A 27,645-nucleotide genomic window follows, 5' to 3' on the forward strand; every position below is an offset into this window, starting at 1 on the left:
GTGGACCGCCTTCCCAAAAGAATTGAAGCTGTAATAGCTGCAAAAGGTGGACCAACATCATATTGAACCCTATGGGTTAGGAATGGGATGGCACTTCAAGTTCATATGTGAGTCAAGGCAGGTGGTCAAATACTTTTGGCAATATAGTGTATATACGTTGTGAAATGAGTTATTTACACAGTAAGATTCTGTAAGTGTTTATTTACATACCTTAATAATTTCCAAACGGTGTCTGTAAAACGGGTGATGAAACAAAACAGAAGTCATCGTCATGGTCCGGACTCAATAGCCCCACGGTGACGTCTTGGTGAGTTTACTGAGGAATTTGTGCAACTGAAACAGTACAAAAAGAATGCCGTTGTAAGTTAGTACTACTAACACAGTTGTAAGCGTGTTAGCATATTAACTAATGCTAACGACGCTCGCTTAAATTTAATTACGATAGCACGTACAAATATGCATGAACACACTCTGACAGACATCACACATAGGACGGTTTGGTAAGTATAAACAGTTTGTTATACTGTAAAACTTACAAACCTTGCTTGGAGTGATGAATGTAGAATCTATACCAGTAGAAACACTATGAATGGCTAGAAGACTGAACGGCACTCCGGTTGTGAAAAAAAAAAAAAAAAGCATTTCCTGTAAATGAAAGGACACTGCAGCACCTGCAGTGAGCAAACTCGTCCAAAAGATGGCGCCATAGCACTAACAATAAAAGATCCTCTCAGTGTTTTTGCTTGTTTTTATTTTTTATTTTTATCAAATAATTTTTATCCTGGCCGTCAGGAAAGAAAAATAAAAAAATTAGCCACTCTGTTTTACAAACTGAAGGGTTCGAAGTGTAGGAAAAAAGTTGCGGCTATTTACGATGAACAGAAATCAACAATAATGTTCTCTTGCTCTCTGCTACTACCGACTCAATTAGTTATTGTCTCTTTCTGCAGACAGTACAGACGATTGACCTGATTAACAGAACATTAAGTGCTGTTTGATTTTGTGTGTATTGCAGTCGCCACTCATTCAGTAGCCCTGCAGAAACGTTAAACGACAAATAAAACGATACATCTGGCGCTTGGTCCTGATAGTCTGGCAGTGAGAAATTTGATGCTGTTTAATGACAACAAGTTATCTGTTCATCATTGCATATGTTTTCATGTCAGTTAGGACGGCTGTGCTGGCGCTGATAAAAGGGTGGGGTCATGGAGAGGTGTTTTTTCAATTCCACAGACATACTAACAGCAGCTCTAAGTGATTCACAAAGGAATTTGTTTACTTGTGGCAAAGGTACAAATAACTGCAGGGTTTATATGAGGTGAAAAACTACTTCCCCTGCAGGCAGCCATACAACATAAATAGAGCGGCGAAGGGAAATACTGGACGTCTTTCGAAGGCTCAACCACTACACATGTTCCACATGGCTACACAGACCCCATTAATCACTTGTGGGACCTTTTTTTTTTCCTAAACATTGGTGCAAGGCTAGGCTCACACTGCCAATTTGTTTTTCTCTGATTCAAACAGACCCTAAAACCATGTTATTAATCTGTGTCCGAATGACGCCATTTGAAACTTTGCAAGCGGAAAAGCCTGCTCTGCGCCATTCTGACTGACAGCATTTCAGGACAGTGTTTGGCACGTTTCCCAACTCTGCAAATAAGTTCTTGACACCTCCAGTCACAGGAGTAGGGTTGGGTATATATTACCTGATGGCGGTGCCAAGGGACCTTTTAAAAACAATGCATTGGTGCCCGAACTGGTACTGTAGAAAAGGGAAACAATCAAAGTTTGTCCAAGAAAAATGCCTTTTGTAATGTGCAACTTGAACAAAATAGTCATTGAATACTAAAATAATATAAAGTAATGACCAAGTAATACATTCACCAATATGATATCTAATTGTTATAATTATCATATTACAACCAGCAGCAGTATAGCATTCAGTCAATCAATCAATACAAGTTTATTTATATAGCCCTTAATCACATGTGTCTCAAAGGGCTGCACAAGCCACAACGGCATCCTCGGCTCAGATCCCACATCAGGGCAAGAAAGAACTCTACCCAATGGGATACAATGAGAAACCTTGGAGGGGACCGCAGATGTGAGGACCTCCCCTGGGCAATGTTCCCTCTAATTTTTCATGTGTGTGAGCAAACGCAAAAACTCCCTGAGCATTCAGTGGAGCCCATGTGAGCAACATCAGATGTGCACACTGTGGCTACACCAGCAGCACACCTGTCCCAAACCTGACTAAATAACAAGTTCAATCTCCATCCATCCATCCATTTTCTACCGCTTGTCCCTTTCGGGGTCGCTGGAGCCTATCTCAGCTGCATTCGGGCGGAAGGCGGGGTACACCCTGGACAAGTCCCCACCTCATCGCAGGGCCAACATAGATAGACCGACAACATTCTCTTATTATTATAATCAAATGACAGCAGTCATTTCCATGAGATGATTTTATAATATAAGTGTTTAGGCCCACTTACAATGACAATTACAAAAAATATTGTTTTTCATGAACTGTGTACTTGTATTGTTTGTCTGGGTGGAGGTCCTGCTTTGGAAATAATTTGTACCCCTTTCAGACATTGCATTTAGTTCCCATTAAAACATTCACATGTTGCACAATGAGATGTAAGCAGGGGATCATGTGTACATTCCTGCAACTTCCTGTTTGTAAAAAATATATTTTTATTAGTATTTATTTAATATACTAACAGCATTTCATGATTAATATTTATAAATTAAGATTCCTAATAAATGACACTAGAATAAGCACACATTTGATTGGTAAATCATAGTGTAACGACCTGGAATGACACTTTATGTGTGGTGTTGGAGTTGTCTGACTTTTTGTGTGGCTGTAAACGCATCACTGGCTAAGTGCCATATGTGCATGTGTTGGCGCAAGTGAGAAAGAGCGAGCGGCTGCTGTTGATATAACAAAGTTGCTTTTGGTCTGGTTTGTACTGCAGAAAATGACCAGTTTTGCTAGATATCATTTTTTTTACTAATGTTTTGGTGATGTGTTTATGACCGACAATGAAGAGTTTTGCTCAGTAAAGTGATGGATGGAATTTATGTCCTCAAAGCATCTCGACAGACGTTACAATATTTGAACAATGATGACGAAAACTGTTTTCTCTGTCTTGTGCGTGTGTCGAAAATTGTTATGCGCTTATTTTTTTATTTGATTTTGTGCGTGGCATAGATTTGCCGTGCGCAGAGGACGGAGGCGCGCACCTTAGAGGGAACGTTGCCCCTGGGCAACCGGTGCAATGAAAGTCAAGTGGATCTAGCTAATATTGTGAGAGTCCAGTCCATAGTGGGGCCAGCAGGGAATCATCTCGAGTGGAGACAGGTCAGCAGCACAGAGACGTCCCCAACTGATGCACAGATGAGTGGTCCACCTCGGGTCCCGACTTTGAACAGCTAGCGTCTCATCTGTGGTCACCTAATAACCTCTCCACGCAGGAGAGGGGGACAGAGCAGAAAAGAGACGGCAGATCAACTTGTCTAAAAGGGGGGTCTATTTAAAGGCCAGCGTATACAAATGAGGTGTGAATGTTGTCGTCTATCTGTGTTGGCCCTGGGATGAGGTGGCGACTTATCCAGTGTGTACCCCGTCTACTGCCCAAATGCAGCTGAGATAGGCTCCAGCGACCCCAAAAGGGACAAGCGGTAGAAAATGGATGGAGGGTATACAAATGAGTTTTAAGATGGGACTTAAATGCTTCTACTGAGGTAGCATCTCTAACTGCTACCGGGAGGGCATTCCAGAGTACTGGAGCCCGAATAGAAAACACTCTATAGCCCGCAGACTTTTTTTGGGCTCTGGGAACCACTAATACGCCGGACTTCTTAGAACGCAGATTTCTTGCCGGGACATATGGTACAATACAATCAACAAGATAGGATGGAGCTAGACCGTGTAGTATTTTATACTTAGGTAGTAAAACCTTAAAGTCACATCTTAAGTGCACAGGAAGCCAGTGCAGGTGAGCCAGTATAGGCCTAATATGATCTAACTTTCTTTTTCTTGTCAAAAGTCTAGCAGACGCATTTTGTACCAACTGTAGTCTGTACCAACAGTCAATGTGCAAAAATATTTTACAGCAATTTACTTACTGTGTAAGTGTGTACATTCTGCACAACCCAAGCAGAAATGTATATTTAATACATTACTGTAGCGATGTTAGGCCACCATTGTAGTTTGCTAGTTAATATTATTGTCAATGTAAGAGTCTTCTATAAATCGAGCAATTTGTGTTAGTTACAAGACATTAACTTGCACAATATCAAACACTTGTTGCAGTTGGCTGACTTGGTATCTTATGAGGCGAAATACAACCAAACTTTCTGCATGAACATTTTAGCTTGATGGTACCATCGTCTGTGAAGGTAAAAACATATTAATCAACCATCACATCACCGTATATTGGACAACACTCTCTCGGGTGAAAAAATGGCATTAAAAGCAATCACCAAGATCCATAATAAAACTAGATTTTTGGGCAGGATTTCTGCGTTTATCAACAGGGATACACTTAAGACCCTTGCCGGGCCCTCATACAGTGTCATTTTGACTACGGCTGGTTCACCAGTATCCCCAAGCCACTAAAAACAAAACTGCAAACTTCCCAAAACAAGCTGGTAAGACTCCTGCTCAACCTTCCATACAGGACTCACCTAACTCACGCCCACTTTACCAAATGTGGATAGCTTAGAGTTGAGGAAAGAGTACACCAAATTGCAATGTGCCCTGTATTCCAAATACTCAGAGAAACTGTCCCCAAGTACCTGTCGAACAATTTCACCAGAGCAAGTGATTCTCACAGGTACTACACGAGAGGGAGTTCCTCAGACCTCATTCCCCCCAAATTCAAGACTCTCATAGGATGCATTTTACTATTTTGCCACCACACAGTGGAATGCACTACCAACAGACCTTACATTTCGAAGTTCCCTACTAAATTTTAAAACTGCCATAAAATCATGGCTCAGCTCAAACTCTACCTGATCTGAACCAAAATTGATCCCCAGCAACTCTTCAAAGCATCAAACAGGTTTATATGTGGTTATAGTGTATATATATTTTCTCATTCTGTTTTGCACACTCTTGGAGTTAACATGTGCATAGTCATGTACATAGTGTATACCCCCCCCCCCCATTTTTTGTATATATTGTTTTTCAAATCACCTGAAATGTATACTGTGTATACGTACATAATTTCTCTATTTTTTTAACGTAATTTTTTATAAACATGTTACAGGTTATATTTATTTTTCTATTTATTCTATTCTATTTACAATATATTCCTATTAACCTTTGCTATTTTTAACCTATCCATCCATTTTCTACCGCTTGTCCCTTTTGGGTCGTGGGGGGTGCTGGAGCCTATCTCAGCCTACTCTATTTATTGTGTATGGATGTTCTCATTCATCCAGGTCATTGTATTCTTACCCCAAATTTCCATTTGGTGCGTAACATCTGCAGAACGACACCCTTTGCCCTTTTTATTCAAGTCAATGTGTCCATTTTCACCGCCTGCGGAATGTCACCAACATGCCGTTCCACCATTCAGCGCTAAATATACATATAAGTTTCGCTAGTAGGCTTCATCAGTTTATATTTATAGACTTATATCTGTCAGATCTAATCAATAAAAAGAAAGAATACTCCTGAGAGTGTATATTATTCCATTTAAATTATTTTGGGCATCCTATTGTTTTTCTGGCTAAATCTTGGACTTTGGGTACTAAATTACATGCCATCTCTTGTCTAATGTGTACGGATACGACTATTAAGTTCCTTGAATCCTTAATGTGAGGCTTCCCTATGTACTTGTCTCAAGAATCCCCCTATGTTTGTATAAATACTGTACAATTTTTATCTTACCATGTCTCGCTTTCTTTCCTCTTCAGGCGTTTGGCAATGCAAAGACAGCCCACAATAACAACTCGAGCCGCTTTGGCAAATTCATCCAGGTCAACTACCAGGAGAGTGGGACTGTGAGAGGGTAAGGAAACAGAAAAACACTTTTTACTGATCATTACACTTACTGTATTCACTCAACCCTTTTTGTTTTATCCTCGTTCCAGAGCATATGTGGAGAAGTACCTATTGGAGAAGTCCAGGCTAGTTTATCAGGAACACAATGAGCGGTAAGGACTTTTTCGAGATGCAGATCCTAATCACAAAGCACAATGATATGTGTCACAGAAAGTTCCACAGCTAATTCTACATATTAACAGTGATTTGTTAGGTAGTCAATGTACTTTTTGATTGATTGATTGAAACTTTTATAAGTAGATTGCACAATACAGTACATATTCCGTACAATTGACCACTAAATGGTAACACCCGAATACATTTTTCAACTTGTTTAAGTCGGGTTCCACGTTAATCAATTTTTGGTACAGTATAATTGTTGCTGAAGAATAATTTAACATAATTTGTTAGGACTGGACAATTATTCCAATTTAAATTTTGATTTTGGCTTCTCATGATTAGGAAAATGTAATCATCGAAATAAAAAACGATTAATGGGCCGCGCAACGTGCATGCAAATTCCAGAGGTTGTGACGGTGGAACAGATGAAGAAGCAAATGAGTGGAAAAAAGAGCACGTCATCAAGAAGTTTGGGATCTCACCAGGGTTGCTATTTTATATTCGACAGTGCTAGTAAACCAAATCAATGATCACTAAACTCAACAAAAAACTAAGTCATATGATTTCTGCTTTCACATGACCGTGGATGAAGTCACATAATTGCCCAATTAAAGGCCTACTGAAACCCACTACTACCGAACACGCAGTCTGATAGTTTATATATCAATGATGAAATCTTAACATTGCAACACATGCCAATACGGCCGGGTTAACTTATAAAGTGCAATTTTAAATTTTCTGGGAAACTTCCGGCTGAAAACGTCTAGGTATGATGACGTTTGCGCGTGACGTCAATGGTTGAAGCGGAAGTATTGGTACACCATTGTATCCCACTACAAACAGCTCTGTTTTCATCGCAAAATTCCACAGTATTCTGGACATCTGTGTTGGTGAATCTTTTGCAATTTGTTTAATGAACAATGGAGACTGCAAAGAAGAAAGCTGTAGGTGGGATCTGTGTATTAGCGGCTGGCTGCAGCAACACAACCAGGAAAACTTTGAGTTGGATAGCAGACGCGCTATCCGACGCTAGCCGCCGACCGCATCGATGATCGGGTGAAGCCTTTTGTCGCGCCGTTGATCGCTGGAATGCAGGTGAGCACGGGTGTTGATGAGCAGATGAGAGCTGGGGTAGGTGGAGAGCTAATGTTTTTAGCATAGCTCTGTCGAGGTCCCGTAGCTAAGTTAGCTTCAATGGCGTCGTGAGCAACAGCATTGCTTGGCTTCGCCAGGAGGTACAGTATTAACCGTGTGGTAACAGGTCCAGAGTTTGGTAGTATTGTTGATCTTCTGTCTATCCTTCCAGTCAGGGGCTTATTTCGTCTGTTTCTATATGCAGTTAAGCACGATGCTATCACGTTAGCTCCGTAGCTAAAGTGCTTCGCCGATGTATTGTCGTGGAGATAAAAGTCACTGTGAATGTCCATTTTGCGTTCTCGACTCTCATTTTCAAGAGGATATAGTATCCGAGGTGGTTTAAAATACAAATCCGTGATCCACAATAGAAAAAGGAGAAAGTGTGGAATCCAATGAACCCTTGTACCTAAGTTACGGTCAGAGCGAAAAAAGATACGTCCTGCACTCCACTCTAATCCTTCACTCTCACGGTCCTCCTCCACGAATCTTTCATCCTCGCTCAAATTAATGGGGTAATCGTCGCTTTCTCGGTCCGAATCGCTCTCGCTGCTGGTGTAAACAATGGGGAAATGTGAGGAGCCCTTCAACCTGCGACGTCACGCTACTTACGGTACAGGCAAGGCTTTTTTTATCAGCGACCAAAAGTTGCGAACTTTTATCGTCGATGTTCTCTACTAAATCCTTTCAGCAAAAATATGGCAATATCGCGAAATGATCAAGTATGACACATAGAATGGATCTGCTATCCCCGTTTAAATAAGAAAAGTTCATTTCAGTAGGCCTTTAAAATGTTGTTATTGCGAGAAGAAACATTTGTTTGGGAAAATAATGTGTCCGGTGGCGCTCATTTATCAACCGCCCGTCCTGGACTAAACAATCATTGTCAGGACGGTTACTAGAAACAGCGACTAAACAACGAAGCTAAAGCTAACAAGAACAATTTTTACACACATCACCTCTCATCTGTTGTGTTGTTTTGAGCAACATCATCAATGTAACATCAATGTACAAACAGCAGTCGCAAATTCGGAGGCCCTTTTTTTTTTTTAAACAGCCTCAAGTGAGTCGACTCCTTACTCGGTAAGCTGAGAAAACAGCACAGCACACTTCCCTCCTTCACAATAATCCGCTCTGACTGCGCTAACAAAATAAGGGTTTCAAAAAAGTACCAAGCACAAACATAATGTACTTAAAGCACTTACTGATATATTTACAAAATGATTATGCTTTGACCTAAAATACTGGTCAAAATTGTCCAAAGATGAATTTCACCAATAAATGTGAGGATTTTTGCTTTTTAAAGGTGCAACTTCCTCACAGTAAAAGTTTTCAAAGCAAAAAATATAACAAGAACATTACTAGCTAGCTTGTTACCATTAGTGGTTTAATAGAACACATTTGTTTGACGATTGTCTATATTTTTCACAATAACAAAGTTTATGTAATAAAATTTTTTACTGGCTCGAATAAAAATTATTGGTGTTTACAGTGGTCACTTACCCGGTCTTGTCAACGCGTACGCGCAAATAGCGCCTGCACACATACAAAAGCAGTCCAAGAGAAGCAACAAACAATTTGCAGTCATGCTGTTGTTATGATAGAATATACAGTCGTGGTCAAAAGTTTACATACACTTGTGAAAGACAATGATAGAATATACAGTCGTGGTCAAAAGTTTACATACACTTGTGAAAGACATAATGTCATGGCTGTCTTGAGTTTCCAATAATTTCTACAACTCTTATTTTTTTGTGATAGTGATTGAAGCACATACTAGTTGGTCACAAAAAATATTCATGAAGTTTGGTTCTTTTATGAATGTATTATGGGTCTACTGAAATTGTGACCAAATCTGCTGGGTCATGTATACATACAGCTACAAACATGGTACATTTTGGTGATGTAGAAAAGTTACAATCAAATCAAATTATCTTCATGGCATGGCCTCTTAACTTCATGTGAGTGATTATGATTGACGACACCTTTTGACTTCTCTGAGCCCATTTAAATAGGGCTCATGTGATGCAGTCATTAGACTCGGTTACAAACGCGACAATGGGAAAGTCAAAAGAACTCAGTGCAGATCTGAAAAAACGAATCATTGACTTGAACAAGTCAGGAAAGTAACTTGGAGCCATTTCAAAGCAGCTTAAGGTCCCAAGAGCAACTGTGCAGACAATTGTTCGTAAGTTAAAGTGCATGGCACAGTTTTGTCACTGCCACGATCAGGAAGAAAACGCAAGCTATCACCTGCTGGTGAGAGAAAATTGGTCAGGATGATCAAGAGTCAACCGAGAACCACCAAAAAGCAAGTCTGCAATGATTTGGAAGCTGCTAGAACACACGTTGTCAGATGAAACAAAAATTTAGCTGTTTGGCCACAATACCCAGCAATATGTTTGGAGGAGAAAAGGTGTGGCCTTTAATCCCAGGAACACCATACCTACAGTCAAGCATGGTGGTGGTAGTATTATGCTCTGGGCCTGTTTTGCTGCCAATTGAACTGTTTCTTTACAGAGAGTAAATGGGACAATGAAAAAGGAGGATTACCTCCAAATTCTTCAGGACAACCAAAAATCATCAGCCCGGAGGTTGGGTCTTGGGCGCAGTTGGGTGTTCCAACAAGACAATGACCCCAAACACAAGTCAAAAGTGGTAAAGGAATGGCTAAATCAGGTTAGAATTAAGGTTTTAGAATGCCTTTCCCAAAGTCCTGACTTAAACGTGTGGACAATGCTGAAGAAACAAGTCCATGTCAGAAAACCAACAAATTTAGCTGAACTGCACCAATTTTGTCAAGAGGAGTGGTCAAAAATTCAACCAAAAGCTTGTGGATGGCTACCAAAAGTGCCTTATTGTAGTGAAACTTGCCAAGTGACATGTGACCAAATATTAACATTGCTGTATATATACTTTTAAACCCAGCAGATTTGGTCACATCTTCATAAAAGAACCAAACTTCATGAATGTTTTGTGTGACCAACAAGTATGTGCTCCAATCACTCTATCACAAAAAAATAAGAGTTGTAGGAATTATTGGAAACTCAAGACAGCCATGACATTATGTTCTTTACAAGTGACCACGACTGTACATTCAATGACAGCTAACGCTTGCTATCCAAATTGATATTGTTCGCTAACAACAGCTAATGCAAATGTCCGCGCGTACAGTACGTATGTAGTTTTGCCATTACGTACAAGGAGCCGTGAGATGGCGTGATATACCGTGTAAAATACCTTGGAAAGTTAGCGCCCTCTAGGCATCTGTGTAAATGTTGCAAACAGCCCCTTTAATGAACAAACATTTTACACAAAAAGCACACACTCTATAGTGGTAAAAAATATTGTTAAACGTAAAAAACTGAATTTAAAATAATTAAAACGGAAAAACTTAATTTTATTGTTTTTTATACTGCTATTGTTATTTACATTTTTTGTTATTGCTTTTATTATTACTTTACTTGTTGTGTTTTATTCGTTACTTAATTATATATGTATATTTTTTAACTATTTCTAAAGTTAAGTTTTGGTGGTACAATAAAAATGTATGTCTTCAAATTATTGAATAATCATGTAATTAATTGTGATTACAATATCAATCATAATATTCGTGATTATTATTTTTGCCATTATCGTCCAGCCCTACTAATTGTCCTGTACTGCTCACCTAAAATCAGCTGCGATAGACTCGTTATACTCTAATACAGCGATCTGAAAACTGTAAAACAGGCCAAAAAGACAGCAGAGGAGGCACAGCAGCCTGAGAAAAAGAAAGAAAATATATTTTCAAACCCAACCTGAGTTATGTCAGTAACGTTAGAGCTATGCAAAATTAGCTGATTTTAAGTTGCAATGCTGAAAGTGTAAACCACCTGGGTGAAAGCTTTAAAATCCTCACTGTGCTGTTAATTTAAAAATGAATGTGCCTTGACCCTTAGGGCTTGCTAAATATGCTTGCAATATAACATAGTAATGTTTTTCAAACAAATATCAATTGTGTCAAACGTACAGTAGCCACAAGTATAACTGTGGCCAAATTGCGTTTTAAACAACTGTCTTTGTCTCTAAAAATGCTAAGCATTGAAGATGGATAAAAATTGTGGCTTACATTTTTGTGCACTTAGATTATTCTGAGAATGTGGTGTACCTCAAAATAAAACTGTGCCATTTTTCGCAATTCCAATGTGTTGCACGCCCTTGTTATGTGACACTTGAACCACATTGTCCATAAAACCTCATCCTTGGGGGGCTTTTCATTTTAATTGACAAGTATTGGCTTGAAAATTGGCAAAAGTCATGTGTTCAAATAAGTAACACTATGGTGTGGGCCAGTTTGTGATTCATGGATCAAAATTCACTTCAAAGCAAGGCTTGACACTAATGTGGGGGGCTGCTGACTGGAGGTTTTAGTGACGGTTAACCTCACCGTAGGGGCTCCTAGTGGGCCCCACATTAGCCGCCCCTTAATAAGATGGATTGCTGACTCCAGACCCATAAAATGTATGCGTGTGTTTTTTCCCGAGGAGGAACTTTGTTGTCGCCTCTGCACACAGATTTTGACCTCTAACCTTTTTGCTGCTGCTAGATGTTGTGGAAGAGTGCACCATTCCAAGAACATGTGCACATTAACAAACTTTCTGTTCATACTAATTGTTTTTACTAGTTTTTGTATTGATTCAAATTGAAAAGTTGATACAATACAGTTGAAAAAATGGTATTCCTTAACATTTTCAAATCGCTTCATGCAGAGGACGAAGTCAGAAAAAAAAATCTATCAATGTAAATATATTTATATACACACACAAAGTGTACAGTGCTGTGAAAAAAGTACCTGTCCCATTCATGATTTTATACTTTTTTGCATGTTTGTCAAACTTAAATGTCATTTTTCAGATCATCAAACATACGGAAGGTCAAATGGGAAAGAATGAAATAAGTAAATCTTCGAATAATTGACAAAATGTGTAATTAATTAATTGAAATTGGAATTAATAAATGTGTTATTAAATGTTGCATTGTATGTATTTATTTAACTATTTGATTAATACTTTCAACATTGAATGAATTATTCCACAATTTGATTAATTATTCCCCAGTTTAACGAAATATTCTACAGTTAAATTGATTATTTAAAGTTTAAAAAAAATTCACAACTTCATTATTTAATTAGTTAATTACCATAATTGTTAAATTATTAATTTTAATAACATTTTTTTTTTTGAATTTTTTTATTCCACACACCTGTGTGGGAGATGCATGAATTAATTGTATCCCTCAAACTCACCCATGGAAGTTAGTGGGCGGGGATAACACAAATATAGTCTAATGATGGTTATGGTCTGAACCCCAGAACGTTGGAAGTCGTACCAAACATGGTGACCGAGGAGGATATACTTGTGCTTTTTCGGAAGTCGGTGGTAGATAATTTAGAACTTGCAGAGTATGTGGAAAGAAAGAGTGCTGACCCAGAGCATCTAGCAGTTAAAGTAGAGGGATTTGTTTTTAAGTTGTTGGAGTTATTTTTGCACTTCCAGACCAAGATATAGACTAGTATTCCACAGAGAAGTGGAAGCGCCAAGTAACCATTCAGGTGTTAGGACCTCCCACTGACTTTGACGGCTCTGTTTGACATTCTCAATAAATTCATGAAACTGCTACTCAAATTCATACAATATTTCAATACATAAATTGTGAAACAATTATTTAATACATTAAATAATTAATTATTTAATTATTTAAATAGTTAAATACATAAATATAATACATTTTGCATTATATTGATTAATTACACCTTTTATAACACATTTATACCTATAATTCCAATGTGAATTGATTCATGATACATTTAGGTAATTATTTAAAGATTTTTTGTATTTAATTATGTCCCATTTGACCCTCCATACAAACACTTTTAAGTGTTAGACATAGAGAACCAAAGTAAACACAAAATTAAGTTTTTATGTAATGATTTTATTAATTAAGAAAAGCAAACTATTCAAATCTGCATTACCCCTGTATGTGAAAAAGTAAAAACCTAATAACTGGTATACTTTCGGGATGTTCTAATTAAAGTTATATGCTGCCAATTCTGATACGATCGTCCATGAGTGAGATCGGCCGATACCGCTTACATGTATGAACTGTACATTTTAAAATGTATTTATGGTAAATAATATTGACAGTTTAATAATATCAACAACACAAACTAGTCCTTTATATTGTTGTATTACATACAATTGTTTGATCAAAACAAAGTCGAAAGTACACTATAACTCATCCTAAGCAAAAACTACTACAGTATCTGCTACTCTTTTAAAACCTTTGGGTTTTGCCCTCAAAGTCCTCCTTTGTAAAGGAATAATTCCCTAAGCTTGACAAAAACAACAACATCGATCTGATAACTGATACTACCCTTGGTATCGACACCACCAATTAATGGATGGATGCACCCTCCTCTTACGTGTTGTGTACTGACTGCAACAATGCAACAGTTGTCTCTCCCCAGAATCTTATTAATCTACTTAATAACTGTTAATAACTGCTCACTTTCAGCTGTAACAGGTTTTTAGCTTCACTTCTTATATTTTACTAGCACTCATTTATTTGTGTTGTTTCAAGTGAGGTTAGCTTAGCTATTAGCATACCTGCTTCTGCATTCTTCTCGGTGTGTAACATGTTTAGCCTTGTCTCTAGTGATAATGCTTGTTCATAATAATTTATGAGATACTAAGAAATGCAGTTTGTCTTCCGTAATGGAGATGATTATTATTTGCTTAGGGGAGCGGATCCACATTGTGTATGTAATGGCCGATCACATACTTTTTCACAAAAATCTGCAGATACCGATTGGTGGCCACATCTGTTGTATAATAAGTCTTTCACACCACTGTGGAGGGATTATGGCCCACTCTTCTTTGCAGAAGTGTTATATTTCAGCTACACTCGAAAGTTTCGGAGCATTAACTTCTTTTTAAGGTCATGCCACAGCATCTCATTGGATTCAAGTCTAGACTTTGATTATAATTCTGCAAGACCTTTTGTTTTTTTGTAAGACATTCAGTGGTAGGAACTGATGGTTGCACATTGTCCTTCAGTATGTTTTGGTAGCAAGTAGAATTGATGGTTCTTGAAGCACTAAAGCAGCCCCAGACCGTCACCCATTGTTGGTGTAATGTTCTTTTTCTCAAATGATGTGTGACTTCTACGCCAGATGTAAGGAGACGCATGCCTTCCAAACAGCCCACATTTTCCCCAAACGTCTTTGTTATCATTAAGATGGGTTTTTTTGGCAAAAGTGAGACGAGCCTACAGCATATATTCTTTTTTCCTTTTGGCTCACCAGTGATAATCGCCTTAGAACTCTGCCATGCATGCCATTTTTCAATTCATTCATTTTTTATGGTTGAGTCATGAACACTTGACCTTACCTTCTTAAGATTTTGTTGTTGATTTTTTGGGGAACTCCTGGGAATGTTTACCACTGTTCCATGTTTTTTCCTTTGTGGCTGATGTCGCCTCATGATTTGCACGAGTCCCAAAACTTTAGAAAAGGTTATGTAACGTTTTGCAGAATGATAGATGTCAGTTACTTTGTTTCTCAATTTTTCCGGAATTTCTTTGGGCGGTGACATGATATCTTGCTTTTTGGGATCTCTTTGTCTTAGTAGAAAAGGTTGTATTTAAATGAGCTCTTTTTTTGACAGGTCTGAGAGTCATCAAGCCTAGGTGTTGTCAGTATAATTGACCTCATAACCATGATAGTTATCATTGATATCTGGCTGGAGGAGCAGTAACATTGAGTAAAAATACATCCATGGTGGGGGACTCTGTATGAGTTTGTGCATCAGTAACCATGCAGCCATCGTGGGTCCAGGGTACTCTAGTTAAGAGAGCCAGACGTTAAGGCCCCTTCTACACTAAGGTTATTTAGGGTAAATCCCACATAACCTTATCCTTGTCCACACACACACACAATAGTCGTTTAAGACCCCCTCCCCCACTCCATCCGCCGGCGCAACCCGACCTAGTACGCATGCGTGGAAAATGCGCACGTCATAGTCACCTCCCGTGTTGCTTTGTTAAATTTAACTTATCTGAACAATATCCAGTGTTGTGGTTTTTCAATTAACTGGAATCCAGTGTGCTGTGGAGCCCTATTGTAGTGAATCACACTGGAGCCATCATAAATTAATAAAATCTTTAATGGACATGAGAAAGTAAACAATGTGACAAAGAACATTTAATCAATCTAGGGATCTAGATATCTGGTCAGGACACGCCTCACTCTTTTGCTTTCACCCTCATTGTCCATTCTTTTTTGATGACTTTATATACTCTGGACCTAGACGTTGAGTCCGCGATATACATAGCGGACAATAACTTATACAGTCTGCTTTGCCAGTCTAAAAGCAATCACTGTTTTCCGTAGTCTTCCCTCGACGGCCAGGTAATACAAAGCACACGCTACCTTTTTTATCACATCCACGGGAACCTGCATTCTCGTTGTTTCTCCTTCGACAAATGGATGAAGTTTTTCCGTAAGTAGAATCACAGCTGACCTGGACATTCGAAACTTCTCTTGCCGTCTGAGAAGTGTTGTATCCCAAATAGCTGCAATCGCTTTCTCTTAAGGTATTCATGTGTGATTTCCACAAGCGTCTGTACAGACAAAAGGAGAAACACGGGCATGTCTGGATGACTCGCCTCCATATTTCCAGTGGTTAGCTCCGAGTTATGAAACCGCTTTATTATGAAGTGTCAGGCATGCCAAAGTCCTGCACCAGCTGCCCAGCACTCTGAGAACAAAATGCAGCATACAAAAACCCCAGTGTTGTATGAAAATTATTTAGTTTATTTGTACATTCTTGGTTTCATGTTCCTATTAAACATCTCCACAGGATTTCTGCTGTTCTAACCTTCAAATGGGATTCAAAGCTTTATAGTAGAGCGAGATTCCTTATACAATATTTAAGTCTAAGTCTAACTTATCCATGAATGATGTGTGTCTTACTTGTCTTTTAGAAACTACCACGTGTTTTACTACCTGCTGGCAGGAACAAGTGAAGAAGAGAGGACAGCTTTTCACCTCATGAAGCCTGAAGATTACCATTACCTCAGTCAGGTAGGACTTGGTATTCTCCCTGTCTTGGGTTTTTTCTGGTGACGGTTGTTTATTCTTTTAAAAGGTGAATAGCAGCTCGGGGTGGGTGTGGTGTACGTTTGTGTTGCGTTTGCTTGCTTCTACAGCTGAACCTCGGCTTTCGTTAGGGATCGGTGCCAAAAAGTTAGACAAAAAACTAAGCAATTTAATAGGGGTGTCCAAAGCCGATATTGATATATGTCCGATAACAGCAAAAAAAAAAAAAAAGTATCGGACGATATCGGCTTACATCTAAAATTGCTGATATGAGCCCCGATACAAGCAGTCCTGCAGTGTGTTTACTTGTGTAAAGCTCAACAGCTAATTAACACCTAAATGTCCGAATAAGCACAAACGTTTGATCTTTTCTTGTATTTTAGTGAAGTCATCTACAAAAGGTAAACATGGTAGGCTATAGGCTACCAGGAGCAAGCAGCTACACAACAGCTAAGTGCACGACATCACACAAGCTAGACATAAGTAATAAATGTCCTTAATTGAACAATATTGCAGTGTAAAACTGCAAATTTGTCAATATCAGCTAGTATCAAATAAATATAGTTACATATTACTTACAGATACAGAGTCTCCAAGGCAGAAGCTTATTAGAAAGTATCCAGAAACAAACATGTCTGGATCATTCAACTTACTGCGTCATGCGCTTAATTTAATGAATTATTGTGGTCACTTTGTGTCGCCCAAAAAAATAAAATAAATAACACCGCTAATTTCACTTGATCAAGCTTTTTCTAAGATTCCACTCTACAAAATAATAAAATATTTGTGCTGATATAATATCGTATTGATATCAACATCAGCCAATACTCAAAGCTTCAATATCAGTGTCCTATAGTATCTATTAGTATCTATCATATTAGTATCTTAATATTTGACAAATAATGCAAATCCAATTAATTTGTCACATACACCCAAAAATATGAACACAAAGAAAATAATAATTATAGTTGTATATGCAGAAAGCAATGTGAAACATTTGTAAATGGATGAGTGAAATGTTATCACTTGGCGAGGACGGCAATGAGCGGAGAGGGAAGGTAGGAGGAAAGAGCCACTGGACGCCACCTCTGTATTTTACTTGAAGTTCCTTTTTCTAATTTCAATTCTGTTTTTCACATTATTTATTTACGAAGTGCTGGCACTCACAACTTTCTTTGGCCCCATGGTGGCTTGTTTTGCAGTCATACTCAATACAAAAAAATATAGAGACTGAGTTACCAATAGAAAAGTTATACCTGGGCATGCGATAATGGAGACGGTATATGAAAATCGGGACCTTTTGGCGCACAATTGTACTGAAAACCAAATCATTCGTAAAGCGTGACGAATAGAAACTGAGTTACCACTGTATGTTTGTTGGTGTCAGTCCCTTATACTCAAGACATTAGAGTTACTTTATCTGCGCAAACAGGAAAGAGAAATAAGTACTGTACTAGTAAACACATTTGTCGGTTGTGACTCAGGTTTCAGGTACTACATAGGTACAGTACATCTGCACAATCTTAAAGGATCCAATGGATGAAAAGACTGTCTTAACAAAGTTGATAATTCTCTGTATTTACATATCTGCAAACAGCCACAATAATTTTCTACTGTGTATACTCAAAACCGAGCATTTTTGTCATGTCAATCGTACTGGATCTCATTGGACTGCACAGGGGTGTATAGTGTTGTGGCCATTGAGTGTAGTTATTTTGTCTCACATACACAGACACCACCGGTTGCTGTCTACAGACGGATTAGATTTTTGTGGTTAATTTGGGCAAATTTCCTTCTGCGTCGTCATGGGTTTTCATGCATGGTTTCAGTATAAATACACTCAACACCATTTTGAACACACGCAGACACACACCTGTATGCCTACTCCACGACTAAACACATGCAGTCAAATGGCATGTGTCCATTGGCTCACCAGGAAAACAGGTTTCACATAAGCATGAAGGAAAGGCATGATAAGGATTCATACACAAGTCACGTATGGAACGTGGATGTTGTGTAAAAGTCGTTGCCACCTCAGAGCCATGACAGACATGCAGTGACGACCTGTGACTCGCTTCCCCCCTTGTGAAATCTTAATGTCTGCACTGAGAAGAGCCAGGAATTTCTTCCATTCCTCTTCACCCATGAACAGCACAATCACACATGGACATTTAAATCTTATCACACATTCTACCACTCTCTACATTTTTTCCCCCTTCTTTTGGAGGCCGCTCATTCCCTTTCTGTCTCTTCAGCAAAATCCAACTAAACACTCCAGCACTCTTGTCTGTAGAGTCAAAGCAACCTGTTTACAGGACACGTAAACATGCCATAAATGTGTGCTCATAACTCTTGTTTTCATTTTGCTTTGACAAAACAGCTTTTGCTCTGTTCTTCCTACGAGCAAGTCTTTACTCTAAACAAACTGGATGAACTGTAAAAAAGTTTTCAAAACACAATGTGATTTTTTTTGCTGATTTTAGGAAATGCATTTCATTAAATTACATTATCTTTGTCAAGTTAATTAATTTTAATAGTTCAATTCAAAAAGTGAAAGTCTTATATTCTATAGATTAATTGCAAACACAGTGTAAGAATAAAAAAAATATATATAAATATGTACACTACTGTTCAAAAGTTTGGGGTCTCTCAAACAATTTTGTGGAATAGCCTTCATTTCTAAGAACAAAAATAGACTGTCGAGTTTCAGATGAAAGTTCTCTTTTTCTGGCCATTTTGAGCGTTTAACTGACCCCACAAATGTGATGCTCCAGAAACTCAATCTGCTCAAAGGAAGGTCAGTTTTGTAGCTTCTGTAAAGAGCTAAACTGTTTTCAGATGTGTGAACATGATTGCACAAGGGTTTCCTAATCATCAATTAGCCTTCTGAGCCAATGAGCAAACACATTGTACCATTAGAACACTGGAGTGATAGTTGCTGGAAATGGGCCTCTATACACCTATGTAGATATTGCACCAAAAACCAGACATTTGCAGCTAGAATAGTCATTTACCACATTAGCAATGTATAGAGTGTATTTCTTTAAAGTTAAGACTAGTTTAAAGTTATCTTCATTGAAAAGTACAGTGTTTTCCTTCAAAAATAAGGACATTTCAATGTGACCCCAAACTTTTGAACGCTAGTGTACGTCAACATGTTTTTAGTTTTACAACCCACAATTTAATACAGCAGGAATATTTATTTAACTGGCGGCCTGGGGGCCAAATACGGCCTTGGAATGACACCAGATAGACCTGCAAGTTCAGTTTAAAAACTTGGAAGAAACAAATATGGTTGCATCAGATACCTAAAAAACAATAGAACATTGTAATAAAGAGGATCTTTGAGTAGCTTTTAGGCAGTAGGTCTTTAAACACTCCACAGTGCTCCTGTTGTATAGACATGGCTGTTCTCCCCCTCCACCCCCCCGAATTTAGTAATGCTACTAAAATAAATGGACAAAAATGAAATGTCCACAGCATCTGGTTTTCAGGGGGGTCCTATCAAGTTATGGCCGCCTTCAGAGGGTCGTTTGTAATAGGGAATATATATGAATTTTAATGTATAATTATTTGTATTTTTCGCAAGAGAATATACATTACAACTAAGTCTTTTAATATATATATTTTTTCTCTCAAAAGAGAAATCTTTTTTTTATGTGAAATTTGCCACTGTATTTAGTCGTTTGTCAACAGTGTTTAGCGACAGCTATTTTGTCAAATTAACATTATATTCGTAATCTACAGTACAAGTGGCAACAATAATTTTTATGATCAACAACTGGCAACATTTACTTATTTGATTTATTGTTTGTTTAGCAATGGTATGCACTTTAATGTAGCAACACTGTATTTCCCAACCAGATTATTAAAGGGGTGACAACATTAATGCCAGGGTAAAATAATGCCAAACGGTGACAATTGCTTTTACCTTAACATAGTAGGAGAAGAGATTCTCTGCTTGTCGTGGCATTGGAGCATGAATATTTAACTCAATTGTCTTGGGGGCCACATTCTCAGAAAGATGAGCACATGGGAAACCAGACTTATCCCTCCACTAATGGTCTTATTTTGTATATTCCTTGTTTTGGTGTATTTATTTTGTCAGAGTTACAGGAGTGATGTGCTGTTTTTAAGGAACTTTTGTTAAAAAAAAAAAAGACCTAATATGCAACCTTGAGGAACACTACTAGTATAACTAAAACGGTTAAATAACTACTGACTGCATCAAAAAGTAAACAAGATACAGCAACACCTTAGTTAGATAAATCACATTACGAAAAAAAATGTGTAACTGCCAAAAGGAAAAGGACCTAAAGGGGTGCCTTGAGGAACACCTCAGTTATGTAAATCTCAAGTTTGAACCCCAGTGTTCTATATTTGCTAGCAAGGTTAAAATATCAATGTAATGATCTGCCAATGTGTTTACAGTGGTCCAACGTCTTCTATACAGCAGGCACACTCTAGTGTTTTTAGGAATTTGCTCCAAAAACTGAACACTGGGAGCCCATTTGGTGTCATTCCCGGACTGGTTTTGGCCCTCAGGCCACCAGTTGAATAGCCACCGCATTAGAGCATTCTATTACACACCATTCCGCCTCTGTTACTGCTTTGATGCTACCTCCGAAGTGAATTCATGCATGTTGTTACTATTTTAATTGCATGGTCTATGGACAAAACCGAGCAAGTTCAATGTGTTCATTTTCATACATCCTCCCATTCGAGTAACAAAAGGCTACATGAATGAAGAAAAATTTATCCTAAAAACTCACAGTTGGCTTCAGGAAACAACAGGCTTTTGTTTTTGCATTAAAATCCATGTTTTAAATCTTCAGCTTTCGTGTAATGCACTTAATGCATATGTCAAAGTGTGTGAATGTTTTTTTTAATGCTTTGAATTTGTTCATGTATGTTTTCAGCTCTGTGTATATGTTGAACTTACTGCTGTTTTAACTGCATGTTTATTACTCTTAATAGCGTGTGAAGTACATGTTAAAGTCTGCTACTACTGAATGTATTGTGTCATAATTGGAATGCTGCTGTGTCTAACTCTAACCCTAACCTCGTGCCCTGTAAACTCTGCCTCAACACTTCCAGATGACAAAGAGAACCCACCGACTGCACTGGGACAGTTACTGCGAGAGCGAAGCGGTCAGTATCTGAATGTCAGCTATGCACATACGTGAGTCTGTCCATGTTGGACAAAACCCCTGCCCTAGCAAGTAGCCTCCAATCATTCAAGTCACACTCTCCCTTGCACACCCACTCCCTGCCTTACATTTTTGTTCCCTTTTGGATATTTCCTGGTTAGCTTTGGGTCATGTTTATTCTATCTCTGTTTATTTTCCTTGTTGTGTTGCTTGTTGGAATGATGTTGGTATGTCTGGTCATATCCTGACCAATGTATGCCTCGTCTGCAACCCCTGTGACTTGTTTGGACAGTGTTTTCTAATGTTGGTAGTAAATAGTTCACACTTTAAAAATTATATTCTCATTTTTAAGCGTCAGGGATGTAACAATATCAAAAGCTCATGGTAAGATATTGTCACGGTATGAAGGCCACGGTACGATATTATTGTGGAATTGTCCAAAGAAAAAAAGACTTGCTAAAAATGCCTTAGTGCATAGGTGTCAAATTTCACTTGGCCCTTGAGGCGATATCAAATTAACACTAGAGCTGGCCCGCCGATTATATACAGCGGTAACACCGCATTCACCGCTAATTCTCATACTTGCCAACCCTCCCGGGAGTCTCCCAAATTTCAGTGCCCCTCCCGAAAATCGTCACGTCCGCTTTTCATCCAGTCCAACGAGTGCTGGCCCAGTCACATATGTGCGGCTTCTGCACGCACACACAAGTGAATGCAACGCATACTTGATCAACAGCGATACAGGTTACATTGAGGGTGACCGTATAAACAAATTTAACACTGTTACAAATATATGCCACACTGTGAACCCACACCAAACAAGAATGACAAACACATTTCGGGAGAACATCCGCACCGTAACACAACATAAACACAACAGAACAAATACCCAGAATCCTTTGCAGCACTAACTCTTCCGGGACGCTACAAGGTGTGTGTGTGGGGTGGGGGTTTGGTGGTAGCGGGGGGTGTATTTTGTAGCGTCCCGGAAGAGTTATTGCTGCAAAGGATTCTGGGTATTTGTTCTGTTGTGTTTATGTTGTGTTACGGTGCAGATGTTCTCCCGAAATGTGTTTGTCATTGTTGTTTGGTGTGGGTTCAGTGTGGCGTATCTTTCTAACAGTGTTAAAGTTGTTTATACGTCCACCCTCAGTGTAACCTGTATGGCTGTGGATGAAGTATGCGTTGCATTCACATGTGTGTGCGTACAGAAGCCGCACATATCTTGTGACTGGGCCGGCACGTTGTTAAAATGGATGAAAAGCAGACGTGACGACAGCTCGTAGAGGACGTTAAAGGCAGTGCCTTTAAGGCACGCCCCCAAGGCTGTGGTCCGGGTGGACTACGAGGTATAATGACTGATGAACACCTTGGTTGGATAATGAAGGTTGCCTCAGCTCAAAGCCTGAGCCCCGACATTAATGAACGAGCATCCCAGAAAAGATGGCAGGTATCTGGCTTGGGCACATCAGATTAGATCAGTGTGTTGCAAACTGAGCAGTTTAAAGTCCTGAATGGTTGGTTTATTTATTATTTTATTTTCAAATTTATTAGCCTGTGGAAAAAGTTAATGTTGATATTTACCTCAGAAGGCTGCAAATACAAAAGAGGCATTCAATTTTTATTTCAATTGTATTTGATATGCCATTGATATTTTTTAATTATTGTTATTATTATTTGAAACTGGATTTTGAATGTCACTATAAAGTTATATAAGCCTTGCTTGTTCAATATTCAATGCAAAACTTGTTTGGGTCCCTATTAAAAGGTTAATTTGTTCAACCTTGGCCCGCGGCTTTGTTCAGTTTTACATTTTGGCCCACTCTGTATTTGAGTTTGACACCCCTGCCTTAGTGTGTAAAAATGAAGTGGCAGGAAGGTTTAGGATGAACAGTCTTACTGCAATTGAACACAAACATATTGCTCAAATGTTTTAATCATATTTATTTAATTCATTCATGCAAAAAACTTACAGTTGAATGTCTTTAAAGTGACAATGTAAACATCCAGTGTACAAGTGTAAAATCATGCTGTTTTTCAGTTTAGTGTCTTTAAACTTTTATATTCTGATAAGCAGTGCCCTCTGCAGTGGACATTTTTTGTATAATTTTGAAAAAAATGCTGATTTTCAGAAAAGTTAACTGTTTAGCTTCGCTGGCTTCAAATATATTTTCCAGGTGATGTTTTATCAAGTTAACCTGACTCTCGCCAGATCCTTGTAGTTCGCTGAGCTCCACACAAGGATCTGGGACTTCTCAATAGGAGATGTATTTCAGAAGGCGGGGTCTTGTAAAAAAAAAAAAAAAAATTGTATGTGATTGGATAAACCACTTGTCCGTTATCTTGAATGACGTGCTACTTCAACCACTCACATCGAAATCAACCCGTGACGCTGATGAGAGCGACGCTGGGAAATCCAAAACAGAACAGCCGACATATTGGATAACGACAGAGCGAAATGTTCTCTGTTCATCTTTTAAATAATTAATATTCGATAGATTCGACAAAACAGTTGCAATAGCAGAATCAATGTCAGCACACAACTCCTGGCTGCGTGCCGCCATTGTTGTTTTTAATCAAACAGTCACTTTGGCGCTACGTCACATCTATGAAATCCCGCCCGGCTATCCTGATTGGTTCATTATTTTTTGCTATCTTGAAGGAGTTTGCATTGCCCAGGAGCCCAGATCCTTGTGTGGAGCTCAGCAAACTACAAGGATCTGGTGAGAGTCAGGTTATTATCAAGTAGCTTATCATAAGAAAAGTTGGTTTTGCATAATAGGTCACCTTTAATGTCAAACCTTTTCAGGTGAAATTTGAGTGAGCAGAGTTCTGTGTAGCCTCAGAATGACATGTAAAATCATCTTTAGTAACCAAAAACCCCTAATGGCACTAATCTAATGGCACAATCCAAGGCAAATCTTTTTATTTTCTCTGTTTTTGTGGGGTGGGTGGCCAAAGTCACACATTTTCTTTGCAGCACAACTAAAATATTCCCTGTTGGCTTTGAATCTGGATCTATTTGTGCTGCTGCCTCAGGGCAAGGTTTCCTTTCCAACTGTCTTTCAGCAAAGAGATGGGTGTTGTGAAGATGTCAGTAGATTAAAGGTTTCTTAAAATACTTTGACCTAACCTTATGGATTATTGGTTTGATGATGACTAAAAATCTACAGATGTGGTCAGACGTTGATAAACACTCTTCATGGATAGGAATATGTACCGTCTATTAGGGCTGCAACAACAAATCAATTAAATCGATTAAAATAGTTGCCGATAAATTGAGTCATCGATTCGTTGGATCTATGCTATGCGCATGCGCAGAGTATTTGTATTTTATTTTTTTAATTAATTAATTTATTTTTTATTTTTTTAAATAAACCTTTATTTATAAACTGCATCATTTACAAACAGCTGAGAAACAATAATACAAATAGGTATGGTGCCAGTATGCTGTTTTTTTCAATGAAATACTGGAAAGGATAGAAATGTAGTTTGTCTCTTTTATCCGATTATTAATCGATGTAATAATCGACAGATTAATCGATTATCAAATTAATTGTTAGTTGCAGCCCTACTGTCTATATCAATTTGATTGACTTACCGAATTATATATTTGCATTGTAATGTAAGGAAATGAAAGTGGCAAAATCCACTGCACAGTGTTCACAGTAATACCAAAAAGTAGAAGAGTTGTAGCTGTTACAAGACTTATATGAGAGGTGTACTTAATTTTGCAGTGCTGTGGATCAACGCCAATTCAAATGTTTTTGTAGAAGGTGTGTTCATTCATTAGAAAGCGAGTCAACTCCATAATATTTACAAGGTAGGACAAGTTATTACTCCCCCGACACACCCTCTCTGCTCACTGCGTTGAAATCAAAGCTATCAGTCCAAAATCTCAAGATTTGACCTCGTCAGCAATCTTTGGAGTTCTTTCTAGTATACAGTGGTTATAGTTGTTATGGCACCTTTTCTTTTTTCTGGAATTACATTATTTGCTCAAGTTCTGTCTACATGGCATAATGCAGTATTTATTTATGAAATATACATAAGGGCGAGTAACTGGTTTTATTCATTCATTACTGCTTTGCATACTCTTGGCATTCTCTCGATGAGCTTCAAGCACACCTGTGAACTGAAAAACATTTCAGGTGACTACCTCTTGAAGCTCAACGAGAGAATGCCAAGAGTGTGCAAAGCAGTAATCAGAGCAAAGGGTGGCTATTTTGAAGAAACTAGAATATAAAACATGTTTTCAGTTATTGTACCTTTTTTTGTTAAGTACATAACTCCACATGTGTTCATTCATAGTTTTGATGCGTTCAGTGACAATCAATGTAAATAGTCATGAAAATAAAGAAAACACATTGAATGAGAAAGTGTGTCTAAACTTTTGGCCTGTACTGTATTTTAACCTTTGTATAATGTATATATGATTTCCATGACCAGTTTTCATCAATCATAACACCCCAAAACTTAATCTCTTGTGTTATTTGAATCTCAACTGCTTTGACATATAATGAGGCGTCCACACTTATCGTACTACTACAAAAACAAATCTTAAATGTAGTTTTACCAGTTTAATATCAAACCATCTTTTAATTTTGATAAATTCGTTTCCAACTATTCCTTAATCTATAATCATTTCTACAGTTAAATATATTTCATCCATAGTTATATTGTTAATGACGATTTTAAGAAAACACTTGGAGCCCTCAAACAATATCTCACAAAACGGATTGTATTATGTAAAGAGGTTAATTTGTGTGTCTGTTGCAAAAACCTATTTTTTCTTTTTTTTTTACACCAAATTTATGTAACTGAAATTTTTGCGTTGGAATTTTGTGCACTGAAATGTTTTTCAACAAATTTAGCTGACATTTATTGAGTTCAAAACTCAAGAAGTCTCAAACTCGACACCTGATTGGCTGGTTCTTAGGCAGGATCGATTGCTTCAGTCTTAATTTCCTGAAAGTAGTTTTTGAGTTTTAAAGCAACAAATATTTCTGCACTTTTTTTTTTTTTACACTGAATTTTAAAACACTGAATTTTACACACTAAAATCAAACAAAATGAATTTTTAAACACAAATGTTTTATTCAATTAAATTGTAAAAATGTAAAAAAAAAAATCAGTTCACACAATTCAGTGTCCAAAAAAACCTTCCGTAATACAAACTTAAATTAACCTCCATATTTATGTGAAACTTGTAGCACTTTATTTTCTTGTATGTTTTACATTTGTAGCTGTATTTACAGTAGAAATGGTTGCATCAGCTCTGTGCTCTTCTAATGTCTTTTATGTCGTTTGTGTCGTTTAATGTTTCCTTTTTGTTTTCATCTGTCTTTACCTTTTTTTTTCGTGGACAACCACATAATTTCCCTATTGTGGGATAAATAAAGTCTCTCCTTTCCTAATGACACACAAGTCGCTTAAAAGGACTGGACTTTTTTTTAAGCAGGGTGATGCAGGAAAAAGGCTTATCAGCCGAGCTGTGTGGGTCATGTTTGCATTTCTGAAGTCTTGGAATGTTGTAATTATAGCAGCCATAGTAAAATGGTCAATAAAGCAAGAAAGCAGTGCTTTTCTATTATTTGCTGTCATGAACCCCCTGGTAGGTATCATTTTTTTGTGAAACCCCCAGAATTAAGTTACTATTTAGAACTATTTATTTATTTATCTGTACAACGCACTGTGTGAGTTACATTCTTTATATATGCCGTTGACAACTTTTCTTTTCAAACGTTTCCATCTTTGTTAACCTTTGGACATGTCTTTCTGTGTACTTACTACTTCTGCTTGGTAGAATAGGAAGCCTGTTTATTAGATTTAGCACTACTGCCACAACCCAACCCACAATTTGGGAAACACCACGCTCGAGAATGAATGTACCGTATTTTCCGGACTATAGAGTGTACTGGTATGTAAGCTTCACCCACTAAATGTGAGATGAAGAAAAATATTTTTTCATATATTAGCCACACCGGACAATGAGCTGCAGATATATATGTTGTGAAATGAGTTATTTACACAGTAAGATT

At 38.0% G+C, this 27,645-nt stretch overlaps 1 protein-coding gene across 8 annotated transcripts in view; it reads left to right on the forward strand.

Annotated features, from left to right (window-relative positions):
- myo9aa (myosin IXAa) overlaps positions 1–27,645 on the forward strand; it is a 220,808-nt gene that overhangs the window by 96,405 nt on the left and 96,758 nt on the right. For 7 of the 8 annotated variants that reach the window (XM_062032142.1, XM_062032150.1, XM_062032189.1 and 4 more), the window contains exons 3-6: positions 5,935–6,029; positions 6,112–6,174; positions 16,340–16,439; positions 21,552–21,605. In XM_062032142.1, coding sequence (XP_061888126.1) covers positions 5,935–6,029; positions 6,112–6,174; positions 16,340–16,439; positions 21,552–21,605 — 312 coding nt within the window. The remainder of the gene's footprint in view (positions 1–5,934; positions 6,030–6,111; positions 6,175–16,339; positions 16,440–21,551; positions 21,606–27,645) is intronic. The other variant, XM_062032161.1, reaches the window with a different exon arrangement.

The sequence above is a fragment of the Entelurus aequoreus genome, linkage group LG02 (assembly GCF_033978785.1).
Source record: "Entelurus aequoreus isolate RoL-2023_Sb linkage group LG02, RoL_Eaeq_v1.1, whole genome shotgun sequence".
Classification (NCBI taxonomy): domain Eukaryota; kingdom Metazoa; phylum Chordata; class Actinopteri; order Syngnathiformes; family Syngnathidae; genus Entelurus; species Entelurus aequoreus.